Below are 21,111 nucleotides of genomic sequence, written 5' to 3' on the forward strand. Positions count from 1 at the left end.
AGAGTCTTCATAATTGTAAAATTTTGACAGTACAGCAGAGAATTAGTAACCCAGCGTGGATGTTCATTACTCCGCTGGTTGTTAAGACTAATGTCGAACAAATAGTAAGTTAAGAAATTAAGTATAATTAAGTATATTTATATAATGAAGTAATATATACATATATTAATAAATTATGTATTTTAACGAAGACTTTCACTATTGATTTAGAATGTATGAAATTATCGGCCCGATTTCTCACGTGATTTATTCGACCGGAAATCCAGCTCTTGTCTGTATCTTAACCGAATTTTGGAAACATTTCAAGAAACACAGTTTTTTCTTCCCACCAAAGCACTGCCGTATCTGCCAGAGGGCTTGATAAAGCTGATGGCAACGTCTCTCTTGAAGAACAAATCCGTTATTTTTACAGTATTTTCAGATAAGAAGGTTTTGTGCTAAAATCTTGCCGATTGTCTTGTATTGCGAGATTTCCCCATGAGGTCTGCGGGGAGATGAACCTGCGTTTTGGTCTGTATATCCTCGTTGGACTAAATTATTATTAATAAGGTATGTATAATGTTACAAAGTTCGCACATTTTGTTGTAAATTTTTGCCATTGAGTGTAGACTAGAGTACTCATAAAGAGTAGTAGAATGCTTGGGTAGAGCGAATTTGTCCTTGGGCTTGGTTCTGTAGTATGTATTTATGGGTGTGAATGTGCAGCGTGAAAGAGCCGATGGCGAAAAATTTAGTACTCCATCGACCCTCAATTAGATTATGGAAGAATATCTCTGAGTGAATAGTATGCAAATAGGAAAAAATATATTTAAGAGTGATTGAGAGTATGACTGGGTTTGGATTTTGGAACTGATTGCTTTGGCCTCGGTGGCTGAACCTATAAGACCGAAGTCGGACCTCGAACTGTTAATACCCGGGGTGGATCATTCTCGATGCCTTGGGACCCAAGTACTCGCTGCCGTGCTTAAGAGCAATTCTCATTCGGGTGTCTTTCCTACACACTCTCTATACGGAACCCAGTTCAATTAAGAAGGACGCATCAACGCGCGCCTCCATGGCGGGTACATACAAGAGCTTTGGCCCAAATGTAAGTGTCCGAGTGTCAACCTCTTAGAGTGACGATATCCCGACGATATATATCTTCTACTAGTCAGATCTTACGATGGCTACCTGCCGACAGTGCTCTTCTCATACGTGAGAGCTACTCTGCTGATCTAGACTACCGTCGTAGCCACTTTTTTAAATTACATTTTCATTGTTAGAGTATTGCGGTGGTTAGAACATTCAGGGAATAGCGTCCGTTTTTTCTAAAATCATACAAGCTCCAGTTGGTACTTACTATTTAAAAGTATCGTTTTTTTTTCTCTCTTTCGTGTTTAGGAAAAGTACCGATTGTTTTAGCCCGTCCGTTTTTTCTAAAATCACACAACCTTTAGTTGTATAGTAGGAATCACGAGATTTTGTGGAAAAACATGAATAAATTTAATCGTACTTACTTTTTAAAAGTATCGTTTTTTTTCTCTCTTTCGTGTTTAGGAAAAGTACAGATTGTTTTAGCCCGTCCGTTTTTTCTAAAATCACACAAGCTTTAGTTGTATTGTAGGAATCACGAGATTTTGTGGAAAAACATGAATAAATTTGATCGTACTTACTTTTTAAAAGTATCGTTTTTTCTTTTCTCTTTCGTGTTTAGGAAAAGTACCGATAGTTTTTCAGACAAATTGGATGTTTTTTCTACGTATTATTAGTAAATTAATTGTTTGCTTCAGATATTTAGTCACAGGAAATTTTATATTGCACTAGGTTTTTTGGCTATTTAAGACAAGTCATGTTTTAATAAATTATGATTCCTTAATGTAAGAGGGGTTTGGAAAAATACCAACATTATTTATGCAATATTGCCTTATTGGCTTGATTATTTATATAATTGGATAACTAAGCCCAAAGTTACTTTATGGTGGCTTATGTTAATTGCAAATACATTGAAATACCTAATCCGCTAAGAAAACCATAATAATGACACAAGTTCTTCACGTTTTTCTAAATTTTGAGATGGTTTGCCAAAATTTTATAAAAAAATCTTATTTATTAGTATTTTTATGTTTATTGGTTGACTAAATAACATGTCCTACCTAAGGTTTCTCGGGCAAATAGAGCCCTGAAAATCTTAAATATTTCGATTTTTGTAGATCAATCAAGAAAAAAGCATGTTTTTACAAATTTTACTTCTGTTTTACTAGGTTTATTTGAAAATAATATGATATGCCTTAATAAATTTGACTAAATGGCGAATTCTTTTATTAAACAAATATAAAATTATTTTGACGTTGGCTTGTGCTTTATACCATTGAACTTTTACCGATATGTAATGACATTAAACACTGATTTAATTTGGAGGAGAAATAAATCTCTTCTGTTGAGATTAGATATGGGGCAAAACAATTTTCCTCTTCAGTACCAGGTTTGAGTTCCTTCAGTCGCGGATCGTCGCAGCATGGCTGCTTCCTGAAGCTTTTTTTTTACCGGGGCGTTTTAGTTTTGTCAAGCGTACGTCGAGGGCTTTGTCCCCGATCGCCTTGCCGTGGAAAGCTTGACCTCTGAAAGTGGAGAGAGAAAAAGGACGAGGTAGAGAGAAGAAAACCGTCGCCGATGGTCGCGAAACGCTTCGAGGATGTGGGCATGAATGAAATGAAAGAGCAACAATGAACCTGAAGGTATCATTAAGCCTAGGGCCGCGCAGCGCGGCCGGTTTTTCGCAAGACCGGTTTGACAAGTTCTCCGCTTCCGAAGTACTTACCTATATCTCACCGGAAGAGAAAATAGTTTTACCCGAATTGTTCTCTAACAGTGTATTTGTCCCCCCCCCCAACACTAAGCGAAACGTCGCGGACGTCTTTTCTTTCAAAAACCGACTGACCCTATTCCTTTTGTAACGAGTCACTTAAAACTGTAAAAATACTTGCCGTATTAATAACGAAATTAGTTATTTTCTACGGACTTGATGCCTTTCATAAACATCAATTTCATTAATACTTTTTAATTTGATTCATGCTTCTGAAGTACTTTATTGTGCAAGCAGAATCAGTCATCACTATACATCCTCGGTAAAAAATTAATTGTCAACAAAATAGGATCAAATGAATATTGCGTTTGACGTTTGAATAATAGCGAGACTAAACGCACCAGAGTAAGTTATCGTCGCGGTCTAGTAAACCTCATAGCATATATATGTAACATCGTAAAATTCCAATAATTTATGTTATTAAACATTAATGGTAACATTAATGAAAATATATGCAAAAGAGGGAAAATTCGAATGGTTGTAGGTTGAGATGAGGGGTTGGTGTCCGAGTGGATCGAAGTCACGATAGCTCAAGTGGTAGAGCAGCGGCGTATTGAGCCGAAGATCGTGGGTTCGAATCCCGCTCGTGACACTGGCTTTTTCATTTCAACCAATACCTTACATAAAAATTAATTAATTGAAAGAAATTATTGGGTCGGACCACGAAATATAACGGAATCAATGAAAATATGGCAAAAGAGGGAAAATTCGAACGGTTGTAGGTTGAGATGAGGAGTTGGTGTCCGAGTGGATAGAAGTCACGATAGCTCAAGTGGTAGAGCAGCGGCGTATTTAGCCGAAGGTCGTGGGTTCGAATCCCGCTCGTGACACTGGCTTTTTCATTTCAACCAATACCTTACATAAAAATTAATTAATTGAAAGAAATTATTGGGTCGGACCACGAAATATAACGGAATCAATGAAAATATGGCAAAAGAGGGAAAATTCGAAATGTGGAGTTGAGATGAGGAGTTGGTGTCCGAGTGGATAGAAGTCACGATAGCTCAAGTGGTTAGGGAAGCGGCGTATTGAGCCGAAGGTAGTAAATTCGAATCCTCCTCGTGACTCTAATTTCCATCACAACCAAAACCCTTAGATAAAAAGAATAATTAATTGGATTAATGTTCATTTTCAAAATATTTTTGAAATTAAACTATGAACGAAATTCGACAGACAAGAGAGGTTTGATGCCTGCTATTGAAGACTAGTAGACCCAATGTATAATTTGTATAAAATTATTCTTTCTATATAAGGTTTTGGTTGAGATAAAAAGTCAATGTCTCGAGTGGGATTCGAACCCAAGACCTTCGGCTAAATACGCCGCTGCTATACCACATGAGCTATCGTGACTTCGATCCACTCGGACACCAACTCCCCATCTCAACTCCACATTTCGAATTTTCCCTCCTTTTTGCCATTTTTCAAATGTCGTGTAATCTATTTGATTCTCGGCGACAAATGAAATGGCCAAGGAGAGCTTTAGTGAAGTATACTAGCAAAAAGGAGGGAAAATTCAAAAGGTGGGTTTGAGTTGGGAAGTTGATGTCCGAGTGGATCGAGGTCACGATAGCTCAAGTGGTAGAGCAGCGGCGTATCTAGCCGAAGGTCGTGGGTTCGAATCCCGCTCGTGACACTGGCTTTTTCATTTTAACCAATACCTTACTTAAAGATTAATTAATTGAAAGAAGTTATTTGGTCAATCGGACCACGAAATATAACGGAATCAATGAAAATATGGCAAAAGTATTGAGCCGAAGGTCGTAGGTTCGAATTCTGCTCGTGACATTAAATTTCCATCTCAACCAAAACCCTTAGGTAAAAAGAATAATTAATTGGATTGATGCGTGCTATTGAAGACTCGTAGACAACAATGTATAATTTGTATAAAATGTTTGATTTGCACAGTTCAATCGAGATTTATCGATCTATCGTTCACTCAAGCTGAAAACCTTACCTACCATTAGACTAAAGCGAAACTACACGGATCAGATTTGATGTATGCTAGAGCATTCTCGTAGACCACCATATATAAAATGGCTAAAATGATTTATAATCTGTTCGAGTCTAATCTATTTCCTGGTTATGGCAAATGTTATAGCTTTTATGCAGCAACATGCGAGGACGAACTCTCTTGAATCAAGTGCGAAACGAGACGGACCAGATGCATAACAGGCCACCGTGACTAGTAGTTTAAAATTATTGATTCCTCCCGTAGGGTTGATTTTGGCAGTTGGCACAGTTTGTTAGTTGTTGTGTTGGTATCTCTTCTGATTCCTTGCAGAACCTACAAATGCCATGTTGGATTTTACTCATCTTCATCAAAGGCCAATTCAATCCGCAGTATATTTGAGCGCACGGCCATCCGTTAATCCGTCTATCCTACGTGATGTTTGTGTATAATATAATAATAATTATTATTAATAAAGCTATCTTAACGAAAACATTTGGATTGCTTGGATACTCATCCGTCAGCATAGTTGCAATACGATTTTTTATTATTTTTTGTTACTATAATAAAAAATGAAAAAGAACGAAAAACAGAGAAAAATTAAAAAAAAATGAATTCCTTCTAATAATTAAATTATTTGACCATATTTTAAAAATTACATTATAAACCCCAGTCTCCACTATTTAGGTTTTGAAGACCCTTGCAAATGTAGACTATAAGCAAGACAAGACGGACCAGATTAGACAGCTTTCATTAGAACACACATCACATTTGTTTTAAAAAAAACTCGTACAACAACTTTATCAAGTATTATCAATAGTAGTCGTCTATTTTACAATCTAACATATTTCATATGAGACGATACTTTGTTAAACTAACAGCGAAACTAGACGGACCACCGGATGGTTTAGTTTACGGTACTCGACCAGTAGACCTCGCAACATTTTTATTTGTAAATAATTTTTTTAGAAGGTTGGACAAAATTTACAATATGTTTTCTAGCTGATATCAGTATTAAATCAAAAATATATTTAATTTATGTAAACACTTGTAAATTTGGATTATAAGCGGTTCCAGAAAGGCCAGATCGATATGAAACTGAACACCTCTAGACTGTTATTCAAGTTGGTAATTTAATTATTATTTTGAAATTGAATAAAACACTTTTAGAATTATAGCAAAACTAGATGAACCAGATCTTTGATCACAATTATCCCCACAATTTGCCCTACTGGTCATGTATTGAACATAATAATCCAACATAATTCAGATCGGTTGATAAACCAATAGCGAAACGAGACGGACCAGATTAGTTTGACGCATCATAATCGGCACACTCCCGCATAACTGGTCAAATATGATTGATTTTCCCAGTTCGATCTGTTAAAGGTACCGAGCATTGAACTAAGAGCGAAAGTAGACGGACCAGATCGGTTTGATGCATAGTACGACATCTGGGATTTAACAGGGGTTAAAACAGTGATTTATTTGTTAGTTTGATCAAGATTTATGGCCTCTAATCCTGCTATTAAAGCTAGTTCTAATTCTGTTAGAAGAAGGACGAATAACCTTTAAATAATAGCGAAACAAGACGGACCACTAGCACAATTGAGAGAAAATTCGAAGTTTGTGGAGTGTAGATTTATAATATTCGATTCTACTTTTCAACCAATTATTTCCAAAAAATAACGACATGATTATTATGATTGTGGATACTGGGAATGGAGTTTGTATTTTCCTAGCACTGCAGCTTTTGGTACTTTCCCTTGGTGCAGTTTAAACGACTCCGTCCATTCGTCCTGCATTGACTGTGCTCGGTACGTTCATGGAAAAGCGAGACGGTACGGGCCCGATCAGCATGGCTTACGATAAATTTTATTATTCAAATCACATTTATCAAGAATTAACCTAATTCGATCCCATCCGTCATTAGGTACGTTTATACAGGCAAAGAGCGAGAACTGACGGACCGGTTTATTTAGAATTATCTAATTTGCTCCTTGAGTCTTTTTCTTGCCTCCTCTGTTCTTACATTGACAATAGACTGACCGAGCCTGACTTGGTCATTGTTAAAGTTCATCGACTTTGCAGACCTGCCGCCAACTTCAAATGAAAGACTTAACCGCCTCTGTTACTACTTATTGCAAAAATTTTATTGCGCATTTTAGATATAAATATAAAATATTATTATGTGTATAGGCTAGCCAATTTTATTGTAATAGCCTCGTCACACCTACCAATTGTTTACTATCTGTCTCTCTGTCTGTCTCTCTCTCTCTCTCTCTCTCTCTCTCTCTCTCTCTCTCTCTCTCTCTCTCTCTACCTCTATCTCACGCACACTCACTCACTTTTCTTTTCGCTCATTATATCTCATTCTCTCATTTGTTCTATATCACTCACATTCATTCTCTCTCTCAATCACTCACTCATTCACTCACGCATTTTCTTTTCTCTTTTCCTCACTCACCCATCTCCTTTCTTCATATGAATTACTCTCACTCTCTCTCTTTCTCCTTTGTATCACTCAATCTTTCATCCATTCACTCATGACTTTCTTTCCTTTATTTCTAATTCACTCTCTCCCCTTTCTCTAACACTCCCTCTCTTCTCTCTCCACTTTCACCACTTCACTCTCTATCACTCAGGCACCTTCCTTTCTCTCTTTCTCACTCAATCTCTCTCCTATCTTTCTATCATTTACTCGCTTATTCATTCACTCACTGAAGCACTTTCTTACCATTCTTTCTCACTCACTCTCTCCCTTCTCTGTACCACTCTTCTCTCTCTCTCTCTCTCTCTCTCTCTCTCTCTCTCTACTTCTTCTTCTTTTTATTCTCTGTCTACATCTCTTTCTCGCTTTATCTTTAACTCTCTTTCTCCGTACCATTCTTTCGTTTTCACTCTCGCTTTCTTGTTCTCCCTTTCTCTCTCCACCGTTTTCTTTCTTTCTCGTTAATTGTAAGTGAGGTTATTCGCGACCTAAATTTGTGAATATGTTTAAGTAAAACGACATTTATCCATTCGCTCTCTCTCTCTCTCTCTCTCTCTCTCTCACTCTCTCTCTCTTCTCACTCCTTCCTTGTCGCACTCTCCATTTATTATTTTTCTTGGGTTGTTTTCGCTCCTGCCAAGTTCAACTCGAGATATGGAAGCCAAGGTGTGAGAGTCGATAGGAGGTCACCAACCCAGGGGACAAATATAACTTCCTTCTCGAAGTAAAGGTCACTCTTTCTTTTCTATTGGTCTTTGTTTAAAAAAAAATAGGCCCCTCTTTCACGGATTCGAATCGCCTCTTTTCCTTTCACACGAACAGGACCTCGGCGGGAATGAGGAAAACACGACGCCGGATAAACAGTATGGGCCGCTTGTGCTGTAAATGGATAAAATTACACACTTTTACACCTTTCATCAAATTGATAAAAAGTGTAAAAGTACGTGTGAAAAATAAGGAAAGAACAGATATAAAGAAAAGGAAAATAATGAATCTCGGTAAAACAGGAATAAACAAACCAGGACAGGAGATGAGAATATAATTAACATAAAGTTACTCAAAATAAAACGGGATAATAAATTATTAAGTTTTCCGGTGACAGTTTTAACAATCTCCAGTTAACGGAAGATGGATAAGAGTAAAGATAAAGCCCTGAGCCCACACGAGTCCTCAGTGCTTTCGTCCGATATTAAAACTTTCCTCGTTTCAACCGTCCTAGTCATGAAATATTTGTAATATATTTTATAACATGACTATAAAATACGTTAGTCGAATAAAAAACGACAGTAAATTAAGTAATTTTTGTAAATATTAACAATTAAAAACATAAATTTATTGAAACATTTAACAGAAAGACTTTACTTTAGAAGTTTCTGTAACTCGGTGCCAAAATATGGATGAAGATGACTATTTTTATTTTTAAGTACTAATTATTATGGCGTTTTTCGTTCTTTCTTTTCCTCCTGTTATGCACAAGACCATTTAATTTCTGAAAAGTAAAAAAAAACAGTATAACTGTAGGTTATAAACTTGTGATAATTTTTATGATAATATAATGATAGTAATGATAATCACATTTGCAACTCGCAAGCAAACTTTCTAAACACAATTGAGCTTTTTTTCAAAACTAAATTAAAACTCCCCCAATAAAATTTAGTAATGTGTGGTGATTAGTGACCGTTAATCGATATCTATTTAGAAATCGTGAGATGCGGTCTGGTGTGATGTAGGTTTCAGAAAAACATTTTCTTTATCGTGCCAACGTTTCGATCTTTATTGAGATCATCTTCAGGTCTCAATAAAGATCGAAACATGGCACGATAAAGAAAATGTTTTTCTGAAACCTACATCACACCAGACCGCATCTCACGATTTCTAAATAAATAGTAAAATTTAGCTTTTTCAAAACTAAATCAAACTTTCCAAACTGAATTGAGCTTTTATCAAAACCAAATTAAATTGAACTTTTTTTTTCAAAACCAAATCAAAATCCTTCCAAATCAGTTTTTTTTTCAAAACCAAATCAAATTATACTTTTTCCAAAAACAAATCACTTTCCAAATTAAATTGACTTTTTTTCAAAACGAGATCAAACTCTTTCCAAATAAGATGGAATTTTTTTGAAAATCAAATCAAACTTTCCAAATCAAAGGCTATTAAAGTATTTATTAATTACTTTAAGAAGATCCACTACAATTTTTTAAATTCTAGACTGACTGATAAATAGAATTTGATTATTTTGCACTATTAAGTCAGATTTCTTTTTAGCAAAAGTGAGAACAATAAATGTGCCCAGGAATTTGATCAATGTTTATAAAATTAGACTTTGTAAATAAACAAGAAAGCCACAAAATTCTCCTAATATTATACATATTGCATATCCAAATATTTTCGATTTACGTGGTGATTAGTGACCGTTAATCGATAATTATTCAGAAATCGTGAGATGCGGTCTGGTGTGACGTAGGTTTCAGAAAAACATTTTCTTTATCGTGCCAACGTTTCGATCTTTATTGAGATCATCTTCAGGGCCTGGGATTTACAAACATTGTTTACATATAACAATTACATTTTGGATGTGGAAAAGTGAATTTATACAATGCAAAATATATATATATATATATATATATATATTTTTTTTTTATATTCAATCAAAGTATTTCTTCTCATACAAAGTGTTTGTATTCTGTGTAATTGTACCATTCTTGCGTGTCGTGCACGTGCTAGTGAGATTTTGCTGTTTTATGTTTATATACGTCCAACGTTTGTAAATCCCATGCCCTGAAGATGATCTCAATAAAGATCGAAACGTTGGCACGATAAAGAAAATGTTTTTCTGAAACTACATCACACCAGACCGCATCTCACGATATCTGAATTATTATTTTCGATATAATTAAGGCGATATGTCAAGGGTATAAACAGGGTGAGTCACCGACTTAAACCCACCGCTTAAAACGAGTAATAGAAATACATCTGACAGACGAAACAGCGAGAACAGGCAAACCAAAATGACCTAAAATGACCGAACTGTTCATCCCCTCGTATCTTCCAAACGGAAGTCACAATAGTTTTGCATTGCTTTTATGAATTTGGAACGTTATTTCTTAATGCTTGATGAATTTCGGCAAATTTCCAAAACATGCTTCAAGTCAGTTATGTCTGAGATCATAAAATATATTTTTTCTAGCATAATCAATTTTTGTTTTTAAATCCGTTATATTTCGTGGTCCGATTGACCAAATAACTCCTTTCAATTAATTACTTTTTAGGTAAAGTATTGGTTGAGATAAAAAAGTCAGCGTCACGAGCGGGATTCGAACCCACGATCTTGGGCTAAATAGGCCGCTGTTTTATCACTTGAGCTATCGTGACTTCGATCAACTCGGTCACCAACTTCCCATCTCAACCGTCCTTGGTTATTTAGCCAAAGGCCGTTGGTTCGAATCCCGCTCGTGACGCTGACTTTTTTATCTCAACCAATACCTTACATAAAAACTTTTTTTCAAACTTGAAACTGTGTGTATGGTTGTGTCAGATTTGTTGACATGCATGCTTCTCTGCATTGATTGTTATTTGGCTAGCATATTTCTTTGATCAAAAACCACTGTTATAGCACAAAGTGAAAAAAATTCTTCAGCATGCTTTTTTCATAACTTTTCTTCTCACTCAACACTCCCAGTCGATCCGGAGTCGGTTTGGCCTTGCACGAAATGGTTTTTGCTCTTTCCCTTTCGCCTAAGCATGCCGGTCATATAAATTTGGAAATAAAAACCTGTCGTCCACGAAAGGCTGCAGATCGAGCAGCGGCAAAGAGGTGAAGGAGGGCGGCGCAGTGGAGACGTCGGACCCATGCCTCGAGTGCTCCTGCGCCAGGGGCAAGCTCCAGTGCCGACTGAAAGTTTGCCCCCGGCTCCCCAGGCCACCCCCGGAGTCCTGCATCCTCCTCCAAAGGCCCAATACCTGCTGCGACAAGCTCCTCTGCCCGGACGGTTAGTTGTACATAAATATCCTGTATTTTGTCATTGTAAAATTTTCTTGGATTTCCTGCACAAATGTTGGACTTTGTATATATGTTGTGTAAATAGTGTAGCTCTTGACAGCCATTGCAGCCTGGTTATGTTTATTTTAAATAATATTAAAGTTTTAGAACGACAGACAATTTAGCGCACTACTCAATTCTAAAAACAGCTAGGAATTTTCAGCCTCCAACGCAGGATTTTAGGCTTAGCTTCAGGTTGAATCTTCATTGGCTGTTGCTTCGCATTCGAAGATGATATGGGTGGCTGTTTCCTCCTCCTCAGGATGGTAGAGTACTCCATATTCCTTTATTTACCCTTCATACTTGAAGGTTGACGGGTACTTAATTCAACCATAAGCCCTATCACCCCATACATTCACTCTAATAAATACATTCAATCTCGATACACGTAAAAGGAAACGTACCAAGTACTTTATAATAAAACAGCCCAAATTCCTCCATAAATCGGAACAGTGGACTCAAAGACACGTTTTTTCATATCGAGTAGCAGTCTTACGCGCTTTCTGTATAGAGCCAAGAAAGAATTCAATTAAGAAGGACGCAACCTTGTTCTACATGCCAGGCATTGTACACAGTACACTGTACAGGTTCTCGAACAAAACTGTCAACCTAGACCTATTCTTATCCGGATGAAATTGTCTTTTTTAATATGATTTTTTTTTATGGACGATATGCCTACTTGCTCCCTGTAAGTGGCCAAGGCGTAGTACTGCTCGAACAAATGTAACACATGAGCAACCTTTCTCTACAAGTGTCCCAAGAACAGGTGTCCGTGTGTCAATCGTGTATGGCCTATTCTCAAACGGGTGAGCTCCCTTCCTTGCGTTTGAGACCTTCGGTGGGTCATGGCTCGGTCGTGCTCTTGACACGCAAAAGCTTCTTGGATGACCTGGCCCATTAAAACTGTCAAAGTTCTTTTATTGCGTTCTTTATTGCTCGTATAACGCCACTGGGCCAATTGCAGTGGTTCTGTTTGGAAATATCTACCGTGTTTTTGATAAGCTAGAGCTTTTCTGCCGTTCCGTCCCATATATTTTTTTTATTTTTATATTTTTAATTAATACGAAATTTCGTAATGAAAATCTTTTCTCTTTTTGTTGTTATTTCTCAATGAGTATTGCGCTAAATTTGTTCGCCAGTGCAATTTTTTTCATTTTATTTCATTTAATTTTTAAAATTGTACTTTTTTGAATATTTTATTACGGTTGTTAACAATAACCAGAAGTTTTCTACAGTAAAGCAATGGATTGTAAATTTCTGGAAGAGTCTGTGAATATTTTAGATATGTAAGCGTTCCTGTATTTCTATTTTTTTTCCAGGACAGATCCAAAAAATCAAATATCTTATAATTTTATAAATATTAGAGTTTTTTCTTATGTAATAAAATATTCTATAATTTTGTAAATATTACAGTTTTTTTGTTGTGTTTTGAAAAGAGTGAGGAACTAACCATGTTCATGTTCAACTCTACCTCAATCTACAATCGTCAGTGTTTGTATGTCTGTATGCAGTGAATCTGGAAGACAACAAGGAAAAAACCCACCGACGATCAAACGTCGTTGACTTAAGCAATCAAAAGTGTTAAATTATTCAACCATTCCCACTATTTAAAAAGAAAACTCTTGGTATTTTAAATTAACTTATTTACTTACCATCATAAATATTTAGAATTTTTGTTTCTTTTGATCATTCTGCCTCGCAAATATGTTTTGGCCAGTAGGACACGTTTCATTAGTGGCCTGACTTGCCTCACCCTGCTTATAACCCTGATAAACTACTAACCCATCAATAAAGGTGGCTGATAAGCCGAAACGAGCCTGAAAGTTCTAAACAGCAAGGAAAAGAAAAAAAACACTGTCATTTATTCTTACTGATCTAAAATCCTTGGTTTAAAAAGGTTTAAATAAAATGACAAATCTTGAAAAAAATATTACGTTATTATGTGCATCGTTAATTGTGTTTTCAACATGATAGAACCATTTTACCAAACGAAAAATAGTAAAATTGTCAAAAAGGCAACAATGCGTTTGTCCTCCCGGGTTTTTGGTTATCGTCTTCACTGGTTGTTTTGTTTTGGCCAGGGTGGTCCACAGAGTTAAATCTGTAGTTTAGCCGTTTGGACAGTTTACCTTCTTCATTGATTAATTTTTGTTTTTCTCCCTCTCGCCATTCTCGCCATAATAAGTGCTGAATTTGTTTCTTGCCTTACCCTGCTTATAACCCTAACCTTTCTCTTGAGTCTGCAGGTAAATAAACCTGTAGTTTCGTCGTTTCCGATCATTTTGGTCTGCCTATAATCGCCGTTATGGTTCGAAGAGGAATTTCGGCGTCTCTCCCCTTCCATGCTAAGATTTCTTCTTGCCCTGCTTATAACCCTGACCTTTTACTTAGGGTCTGCACAGAGATGAACCTGCAGTTTGGTCGTTTCTGATCAGTAAATCTCCCTAAGCTGGTTGTATTGGTGTGCCAGATGCATTTTTACACTTTGCCTTATTCACTGGTTTATAGCTGGTCAGGGTTATGTGCGGGGCGAGGCAAGGAAGAAAAAAACTTAATGTTAAGTACTGATTTGTATCCTTACATATTTCACTGACCATTCTGTTAGTGTCTCGATAGATAAACCTGTAGTTTGGTCGTTTCCGATCGTTTTGTTCTGCCTACCCTCTCTGTTAAGGTTAGACGCGTTTCTGCTTAACTCCATCTTCAGTGATAGGATTTTGTCTTACCTCACCCTACTTATATCCCTATCATTTTACTTCGGTCTGCTAGGAGATGACCTGTAATTTGGTTGTTTCTCTTTATTTGGTCTCTCAGTCGACGTGGAACGGCCATCGCTCGTTTTATTATTAAATTGAACTATAATTAATTAAGGTTTTTAGTTGAGATAAAAAAGTCAATGGCACGAGCGGGATTCGAACCCACGATCTTCGGCTTGATACGCCGCTGCTCGTTTTGAATTTTGAAAAATGGCAAAAAGGAGGGAAAATTCAAAAGGTGCGGTTGAGATGGGAAGTTGGTGTCCGAGTGGATCGAGGTGACGATAGCTCAAGTGGTAGAGCAGCGGCATATCAAGCCGAAGATCGTGGGTTCGAATCCCGCTCGTGCCATTGACTTTTTATTTCAACTAAAAACCTTAATTAATTATAACATATTAATTGGTCAAGCGGAACACGAAATTAGGGAATTAAATTGAACGCTGCTTTGGCGCTTTTTATATTTCGCCATCTTCAACGGAGGTTTTTTAATTGGTCAGGGATATAAGCAGGGCGAGGCAATACTCTAGTCATCTATTGACAAAACCAAGGATAGGCAGGATACTGAACTCAGTAAGATCGGAAACGTCCTAAGTTCAAAATTTTATCTGTTAGAAAGTTTAAAAAAAATTATTTCAAAATAGTACTTTATTGAGCTTAAGAAATTTTGTAAAAACTTTGGAGATGATTGAATATCATGGCAGGCATCTAGGTTTGGTGGGTAAAAACAACGATGATTGATCAGCAATTGAAAATTTTTGTATTGTCTTCATAAAAATAGAGTCCAATGACATAAATAAATGAAGATAACTGTTGATGTTCTAGATGATAAGTATATTAACAACAAGTGCTACGAAGATATCTAATGCTGATTTTTTTTTTTTTTTTTTTCAAATATGCCTAAACAAGATATGTTAGTGAAATTGGTTCAAACAGATCACAAAACCAAAATTCATTGCGTATTTAAAGAGTAAATTTCAAATTTTGAATCATTTGTCTATGTTACAGGAACTAAAAATAATGTAAAAGCCAGATCTAACTTGGAATCTAAACTAAGCGAGAGGACTGGAGGTAAGGAAAATTAAATAATAAAAAAAAACAAATAAAAATCTAATGTTTGTTAATTTGGTTTATTTTTAAGCAATGATATCTTAGATTGTTTTCTCTAAAATTGATTTTGTTTAAATAATTTATGCTGTCTATTTATGCTAGTTTCAGGCTGTATATTCAACGGAACACTCTATGCAGAAGGGTCTGCGATGACCTCCTCTCTCTGTGAGTACTGCTACTGCATAAAAGGCAAACAGCACTGCGTTAGGCCGCAGTGCACACTTTCAGTCCCTGGCTGCAGTCCCGAGTACGCCAAGCACTCTTGCTGTCCGACGAAATATAACTGCAGTGAGTCTGCAAAGCTTTAGATGATATTTTCAGAAAACTTTAATTCATCAATTTTACAGGCGATGCGTCAAACATGACCACTTCGACGACCGTATCGCCAACTTCGACACCTTCTTACATAGGTAGTTTACACAGTCGTTTTGTATATGGTAGTTTTAAAATTTCAATATCTGGCAGGTTGTCACGTCGAAGGTGTAAAATACCCGGAAGGTGAAAGGCTTCTAAAAATGGAGAAGAACTGCGAAAACTGCTTCTGTATGCAGGGTCGGGTGCGCTGTGAACCTGTCGTCTGCAGCATGCCTCCACTAAGCCACTGCCGGCCCATTATCAGCAAAGGGCACTGCTGCCCCACTAGTTACAATTGTAGTAAGGAAAAAAATAAATATCAAACTGAACATTAAACTAAATATTTATTTTACAGGTAGCCCTGAAGAGGAAACAGAATCTTCCGTTACAAAGGTTCAATTTTTTTACAATTTCAAAAATTTTAAATTCACATTTTATAACGTTTCACTCTTTAGGAGTCACAGTTTGAAACAACAACTTTTGTAACCGAAGAGAACTTCACAACTTATTTCCCAGAGTCTACAACGCCGTTTGTCACTACAACATTTGATGATACGACTATGACTGAAGTGGGCAACGATACAGAACTGAGGTCTGGAGGGTATGATGATCAGTATGTGGATGCAGATGCGACGACGACAGAATACTTCTTGTCGACTACATCGCCTTCTCAGATTACAACAATGAAGTTGAACAGTTCTGCCAGTCCGACAGTTAGGGCGATCCCAGCTGTGCTCGAAGCTATAATAAACAGGACGTTGGAACGAGACGGTGACTACGATGAGTATGACTATAACGAGCCATCTCTTCCTCCATCCTTACCAAACCTGAAGTAATATTAACCAAACTTAACTTATACGACTAGTCTTACATAATTAAAATGTTATATCAACAGGATCATTCCATTCGTGGCTGCAGATGCAGTTGTCACTGGCGATGAAGGCAGCGAGCCTTTCGAACATGACGATGGCAAACTGCGAACTACACAAGGGCCTTTGTTCTTTGAAGTTCCACAAAACAGCAAATTTTCACCTCCTGCTGAGACCGAGGGTCAGTACAATTATGAAATTGTGAATATTTTCTTTAGTCTGTTTATAAAAGAATGTCATCATACTTTAAGCTTAATTATTAATTATTGAAGAGTATACTAAAAGTCTTTCTGCCAGGAGATGTTTTTGGGTCAAACTAGACTCACTCTTGTTAATTCTTGATTTAAGTAATGAACAACTTTATTTTCTAATTAGGTGGATTTTTACCAAGAGATCCAATGATAGATGGCCCATTTTATGAATCAAAATTTGAGGGACCTTTTGTCGGAAGCTCAAACGTTCAAAGTGAGCATACATCTGAGACCAATTTACCTTTAATCACCGAACCACCCAAACTTTTTGAAGAAGGTAGTGGTTTAAGTTGTTTTTATTTTTGTATTTTTTATCAACTTAAATTTACAGGGCGTTGTAAAACAAAAGGCACCACATACCATCACGGTGAAGTCGTTAGTGAGCCAAAAGCATGTGAGCTTTGTGTCTGCTACTTTGGCAAAGTACACTGCCAAAAAGCAAAATGCAGTGATAAATCACAATGTCATAAAGACTCTTGCTGTCAGTGTGGTAAGATCTGTTTTTTTTTTTTTTAATAATAAAGTCAAACAATTTTTATTTATTTAATTTTATGCAGATGATGGACTAGAAGAACCTTTGAAAAGTGAAGTCACTCCTCCGACTTACATTCCAGAAAGTCTTTCCAACTTACCGGCCATAACAGTAGCAGATGTCATCGTGACACCGGATCCGTTCAAAGATGTCATCAGGACAGAACCAGCTCCCGATCTTGTCCATATTATGAAAGATATGATCCCTCATTTTGAAAAACCTACTGCTGTGAATTTTTCTACACCGAGGCCTAACGCGACGTCGACCACTGAGGCGACCACTACAGAAAAATCTAAGGATTACGATTATGACAATATTTCTTTCAGCAGTGTTTTAGAATTGCTGTTCAACGGAAGCCCTGAAGGGTCAAAGGCAGAGACGACGACTCAGAAGCCTTCGACAAATTCAGTCTACGACAGCCAAGATTCTGACAGCCCGGAGTTCAATCTCGTCCTCCATGCAGATGAAAGGGCCGACCATTTCAAAAACAACTCGATTGACAGCCCAGAAGAAAAAGCCGATTCAAACGAGCCATCTTCCGATTTTACAAAAGGCCTCCTTAAACTCGCCGGATGTAACATTTACGGTCGCATGTACAGAGTAGGAAAAATCATCGCTGAACTTTCAAATCCTTGCCTCGAGTGCATGTGCACAGAGCTGGGCGTCCAATGCAAGAAACTCAAATGCTAAAAAAAATTATTCAATTTTTGTTTTCTGGCACTTGGTACTCCTATGTGCAGGGTTAATTAAACAGTTAAACATAAATATTAAACATTACATATTATTAAATAATAATTTCAGGTGTTACTTTAAATTTTAACTTGATACTATTACATATTTTAAACAAAACTGTACAATTTACTAAACAATGCTATTTAATATAATAAAATCTTTTTATATATTCTAAATTTCACAACAAATAACAAATATTCTTAGCTATATTTGAAGAAAAAACTATAAATACATTTTTATGTGATTGGATCACTTTAAACAACACTTTAGCCCAGATATTTATGAAATTTAAAAGTCAGCTTTTCAAAATTTGCCTAATTTAACAACTTTTTTTATTGATACTTCAAATTAATTTATTTTTAAAATTGTTATCTTAACTGTTTAACTAACTCAAACTTTCAGGCCTTGTTAATTGTATTTACATGTGTGAAGAGGGATTGAGAAAACCGGTCGGAGAGCGAGGCAAGTGCCAATGGAGGAGGAACTCCGTATCGTCCTGTTGGACTTTGTGCTAGTCAAGGAAGTCTTAAGTTATTTTTTTATTCCAATTTCCTACATTGCCCCATTTTTGTTTCCTACAAGATGTTGACATTCTATTCGACGACACATTTTCACCCGATTCGATTCATTTAGAAAGTACTGATTTGAAAACTGGAACCCAACAGTTATTTCGTTTATATAAAATTTTTATTTCTGAACGGTTTTTATTGATTAAAAACATCTCAGTAATTGTCATTATAATCAGTATTAGAACATCTTGTTTTATATTGTCTTTTTTTTCAATAAAAAAAATAAAGTAAATAGTTAATATTTTTAGATCTAGTTATTAAAGTTGAAAGAGGCTACATAGTTTTAAACTATTATTTTAGTAATTAGTACATAATTTACTTTTTTTTAAATTAAATCTTTTTAACCCTTGTTAAATCTTACCTGCATTATCTTTAATAATTCATTGTTATTAAAAAAAAAATTAAATAATTACTCAGCATAAGAGGGTTGTTTATTGAAGTAAAATCTCATGTAAATATTATTAAAGATATATGAACTTCTTTAATTTAGATATAGTGCCATAGTTCTAACCCTTTCAGATTGTCGTTATTCATAAATTTAATTTTTATTAATCATTAGTCGCTTTGACAATTGTATACCATGATCTCAATTGTAGGTTCATTTATCTTTTCACGATGTCAACGTAGAAATGTTTGCAAAACCGTGCAGTTTCACAGTTTCATGATTAAGATGTAGCAGATTTTTTTTTGTGTGGAAATAAATCAGTTTTTAAAAATGTAAGGAGTATTTTTTTATAATACCATAGTGTCTTGGTGTAGGGTACGAATGGGGAAACTATGTCTTTTTTTGATCCAGCAAACGAATTATTATGTATTTATGTGGAAAAGTAAATCAGATGAGGATGGTGGTTTTTAATGCCATAGCTGACAATGTTAAATTTTGTAGTAAGTGTTCATAAATTTTAATTAAAATTCTTGACATTTTTTAATGAAGGTATGAGTATTAACAATGGCAGAACTAAATAAATAGCTTTTGATGAAGACGAGGATATTAACATAGTTATTATAGCCAATTCTATAAGGCTTTTTAAAAAAAGCCATTTAAATTGTTAAAATGGTCCTCCGGGCTGGATATTCCCCCAGAACACAGATTTTTTTCAGATACTTTCAATTGTGGATACCAAATTATTCACTAGGTGTCACCTCTGCATGAAACATAATCTAACCTTCCAAGCTGCAACAAATGAGCAAATATATATAAGCAAGGACTCATACATTTTATTTCAGATTCGTTGACAAGATCAAAGGAGGGGGGTTGACATGGCCTTTTGGATAAGGTGCAATAAAAAGACCATGGCTGACTGAATAAGGAAAGAAGAAGTGAGGTAGGAAATGGAAATTGAAGAAGCCATTGGAGAAAAGATCATTAGGAAAAAATTAAGGTGTAAAGCTCGTAAAGCAAGTTTTCAGATAGATAGCTAGAGATAGTAAGCTAGTCTCTTCAAGAAAAAATAATAAAGTTGACCAGCTCAGACATGGGAAGCAGATCTTGATAAAGAAATGTCTTCAACAGACAATAACCTGTATGCGATTCACAGTATTAGCATTTTTCAGTCAAATAAACCTTTTTTAAACCAAATTAAATCTTTTTAAACTTGTTATATATCTATATGAATAAAAAGTTAATTAAGATTGTTCTCTGTAGACCCTGAAGAAGAGGAAATATATTGCCGATAGCTCAGCATTGGTAAAAAAAAACACTACTTGTTCTTCTGACTATGCCTCTAATCCATGTGACTTGTACGGATGTGTAATGTTCTTACAAAATACAGCACCAAATAGAAACCCAAATTATGTCAAAATTCTTAAAAATAAAATATTATTGACAGGAAATATTTTTTTAAAATAAAATAAGAATGATGTGCAAAAGAAGATTAAAGAGACCTAACCTCAAAACTTAACTGCAATAAATAATGCTAAGATTCAAATTTTACTGTGTAAATAAAGGACTCTTTATAATCGCTAACTCTAGAAAAATGTTGCAATTGTTTAAAATATAATAATATATTAAAGTTTTAACATAAAAATGATCCCAATGTTTACGATGAAAATAAAATCATGTTCTTATTCCTGAAATAAAATGAAAGAAACGTTACTGATCATAATTTTAAATGTTTAAACTAAAAATACCGACAAAAAAAGAACAAGGTGCCCAGGATTGATACGACAATGGAACAGAATATGCTTAACCCTTTGTACAGTTCCGCTTCACCTCCTCTGAAAAATTAATATTATTTTTTCCAAACAAAGATTTCAAAACATATGATTTAAAAAAAAAATTGATAAATAATTTGAGGCGTGTTTTCTTGTAAATTCTCCATCACAAAGTAGGATCATTATTACCTTTCCCTGTATGGTCGGGCTGCTGAAGTTGCAGCCATGGATCTGTTGAAATCGCCACCACCGAATTCGAACGGGAATCTCTGAACCGTTCTGGTTTTGATCCGGAGCATCTTCCGTAAAGGCCCAAGCCCTGATGTGGACATTTGTGTTTCTATGATTTACTAAGGCACAACAAGGATTTATCTAGATACATTAAATTTTTCTAACTAATTTATCTAATTTATACTAAATCATATGCTTTCTTTTTAAAAAAGTTATTAAAGTAATTTATTTTA

At 35.6% G+C, this 21,111-nt stretch overlaps 1 protein-coding gene and 1 long non-coding RNA gene across 5 annotated transcripts in view; one reads left to right on the plus strand and one right to left on the minus strand.

Moving 5' to 3' along the window:
• LOC106664958 overlaps nucleotides 1-19,211 on the plus strand; it is a 36,670-nt gene extending 17,459 nt beyond the window's left edge. Inside the window, exons 2-12 of one of the 4 annotated variants that reach the window (XM_014391065.2) lie at nucleotides 11,073-11,273; nucleotides 15,085-15,147; nucleotides 15,289-15,474; nucleotides 15,534-15,596; nucleotides 15,652-15,840; nucleotides 15,896-15,933; nucleotides 15,996-16,372; nucleotides 16,436-16,590; nucleotides 16,785-16,937; nucleotides 16,992-17,150; nucleotides 17,218-19,211. In XM_014391065.2, coding sequence (XP_014246551.1) covers nucleotides 11,073-11,273; nucleotides 15,085-15,147; nucleotides 15,289-15,474; nucleotides 15,534-15,596; nucleotides 15,652-15,840; nucleotides 15,896-15,933; nucleotides 15,996-16,372; nucleotides 16,436-16,590; nucleotides 16,785-16,937; nucleotides 16,992-17,150; nucleotides 17,218-17,882 — 2,249 coding nt within the window. In that variant the 3' untranslated portion in view covers nucleotides 17,883-19,211. The remainder of the gene's footprint in view (nucleotides 1-11,072; nucleotides 11,274-15,084; nucleotides 15,148-15,288; nucleotides 15,475-15,533; nucleotides 15,597-15,651; nucleotides 15,841-15,895; nucleotides 15,934-15,995; nucleotides 16,373-16,435; nucleotides 16,591-16,784; nucleotides 16,938-16,991; nucleotides 17,151-17,217) is intronic. The other 3 variants (XM_024227112.1, XM_024227111.1, XM_014391067.2) reach the window with 3 other exon arrangements.
• Nucleotides 19,212-20,519: 1,308 nt separating this feature from the next.
• On the minus strand, nucleotides 20,520-21,073 carry LOC106664813. Its single transcript, XR_001340228.1, has 3 exons — nucleotides 20,837-21,073; nucleotides 20,628-20,710; nucleotides 20,520-20,563 (listed from the first exon to the last, which is right to left on the minus strand). It is a non-coding gene; the product is annotated as an uncharacterized LOC106664813 (long non-coding RNA).
• Between the last annotated feature and the right edge of the window lie 38 nt (nucleotides 21,074-21,111).

This window comes from Cimex lectularius, unplaced genomic scaffold, assembly GCF_000648675.2.
Source record: "Cimex lectularius strain Harlan isolate CLEC.00 unplaced genomic scaffold, Clec_2.1 scaffold52, whole genome shotgun sequence".
Classification (NCBI taxonomy): domain Eukaryota; kingdom Metazoa; phylum Arthropoda; class Insecta; order Hemiptera; family Cimicidae; genus Cimex; species Cimex lectularius.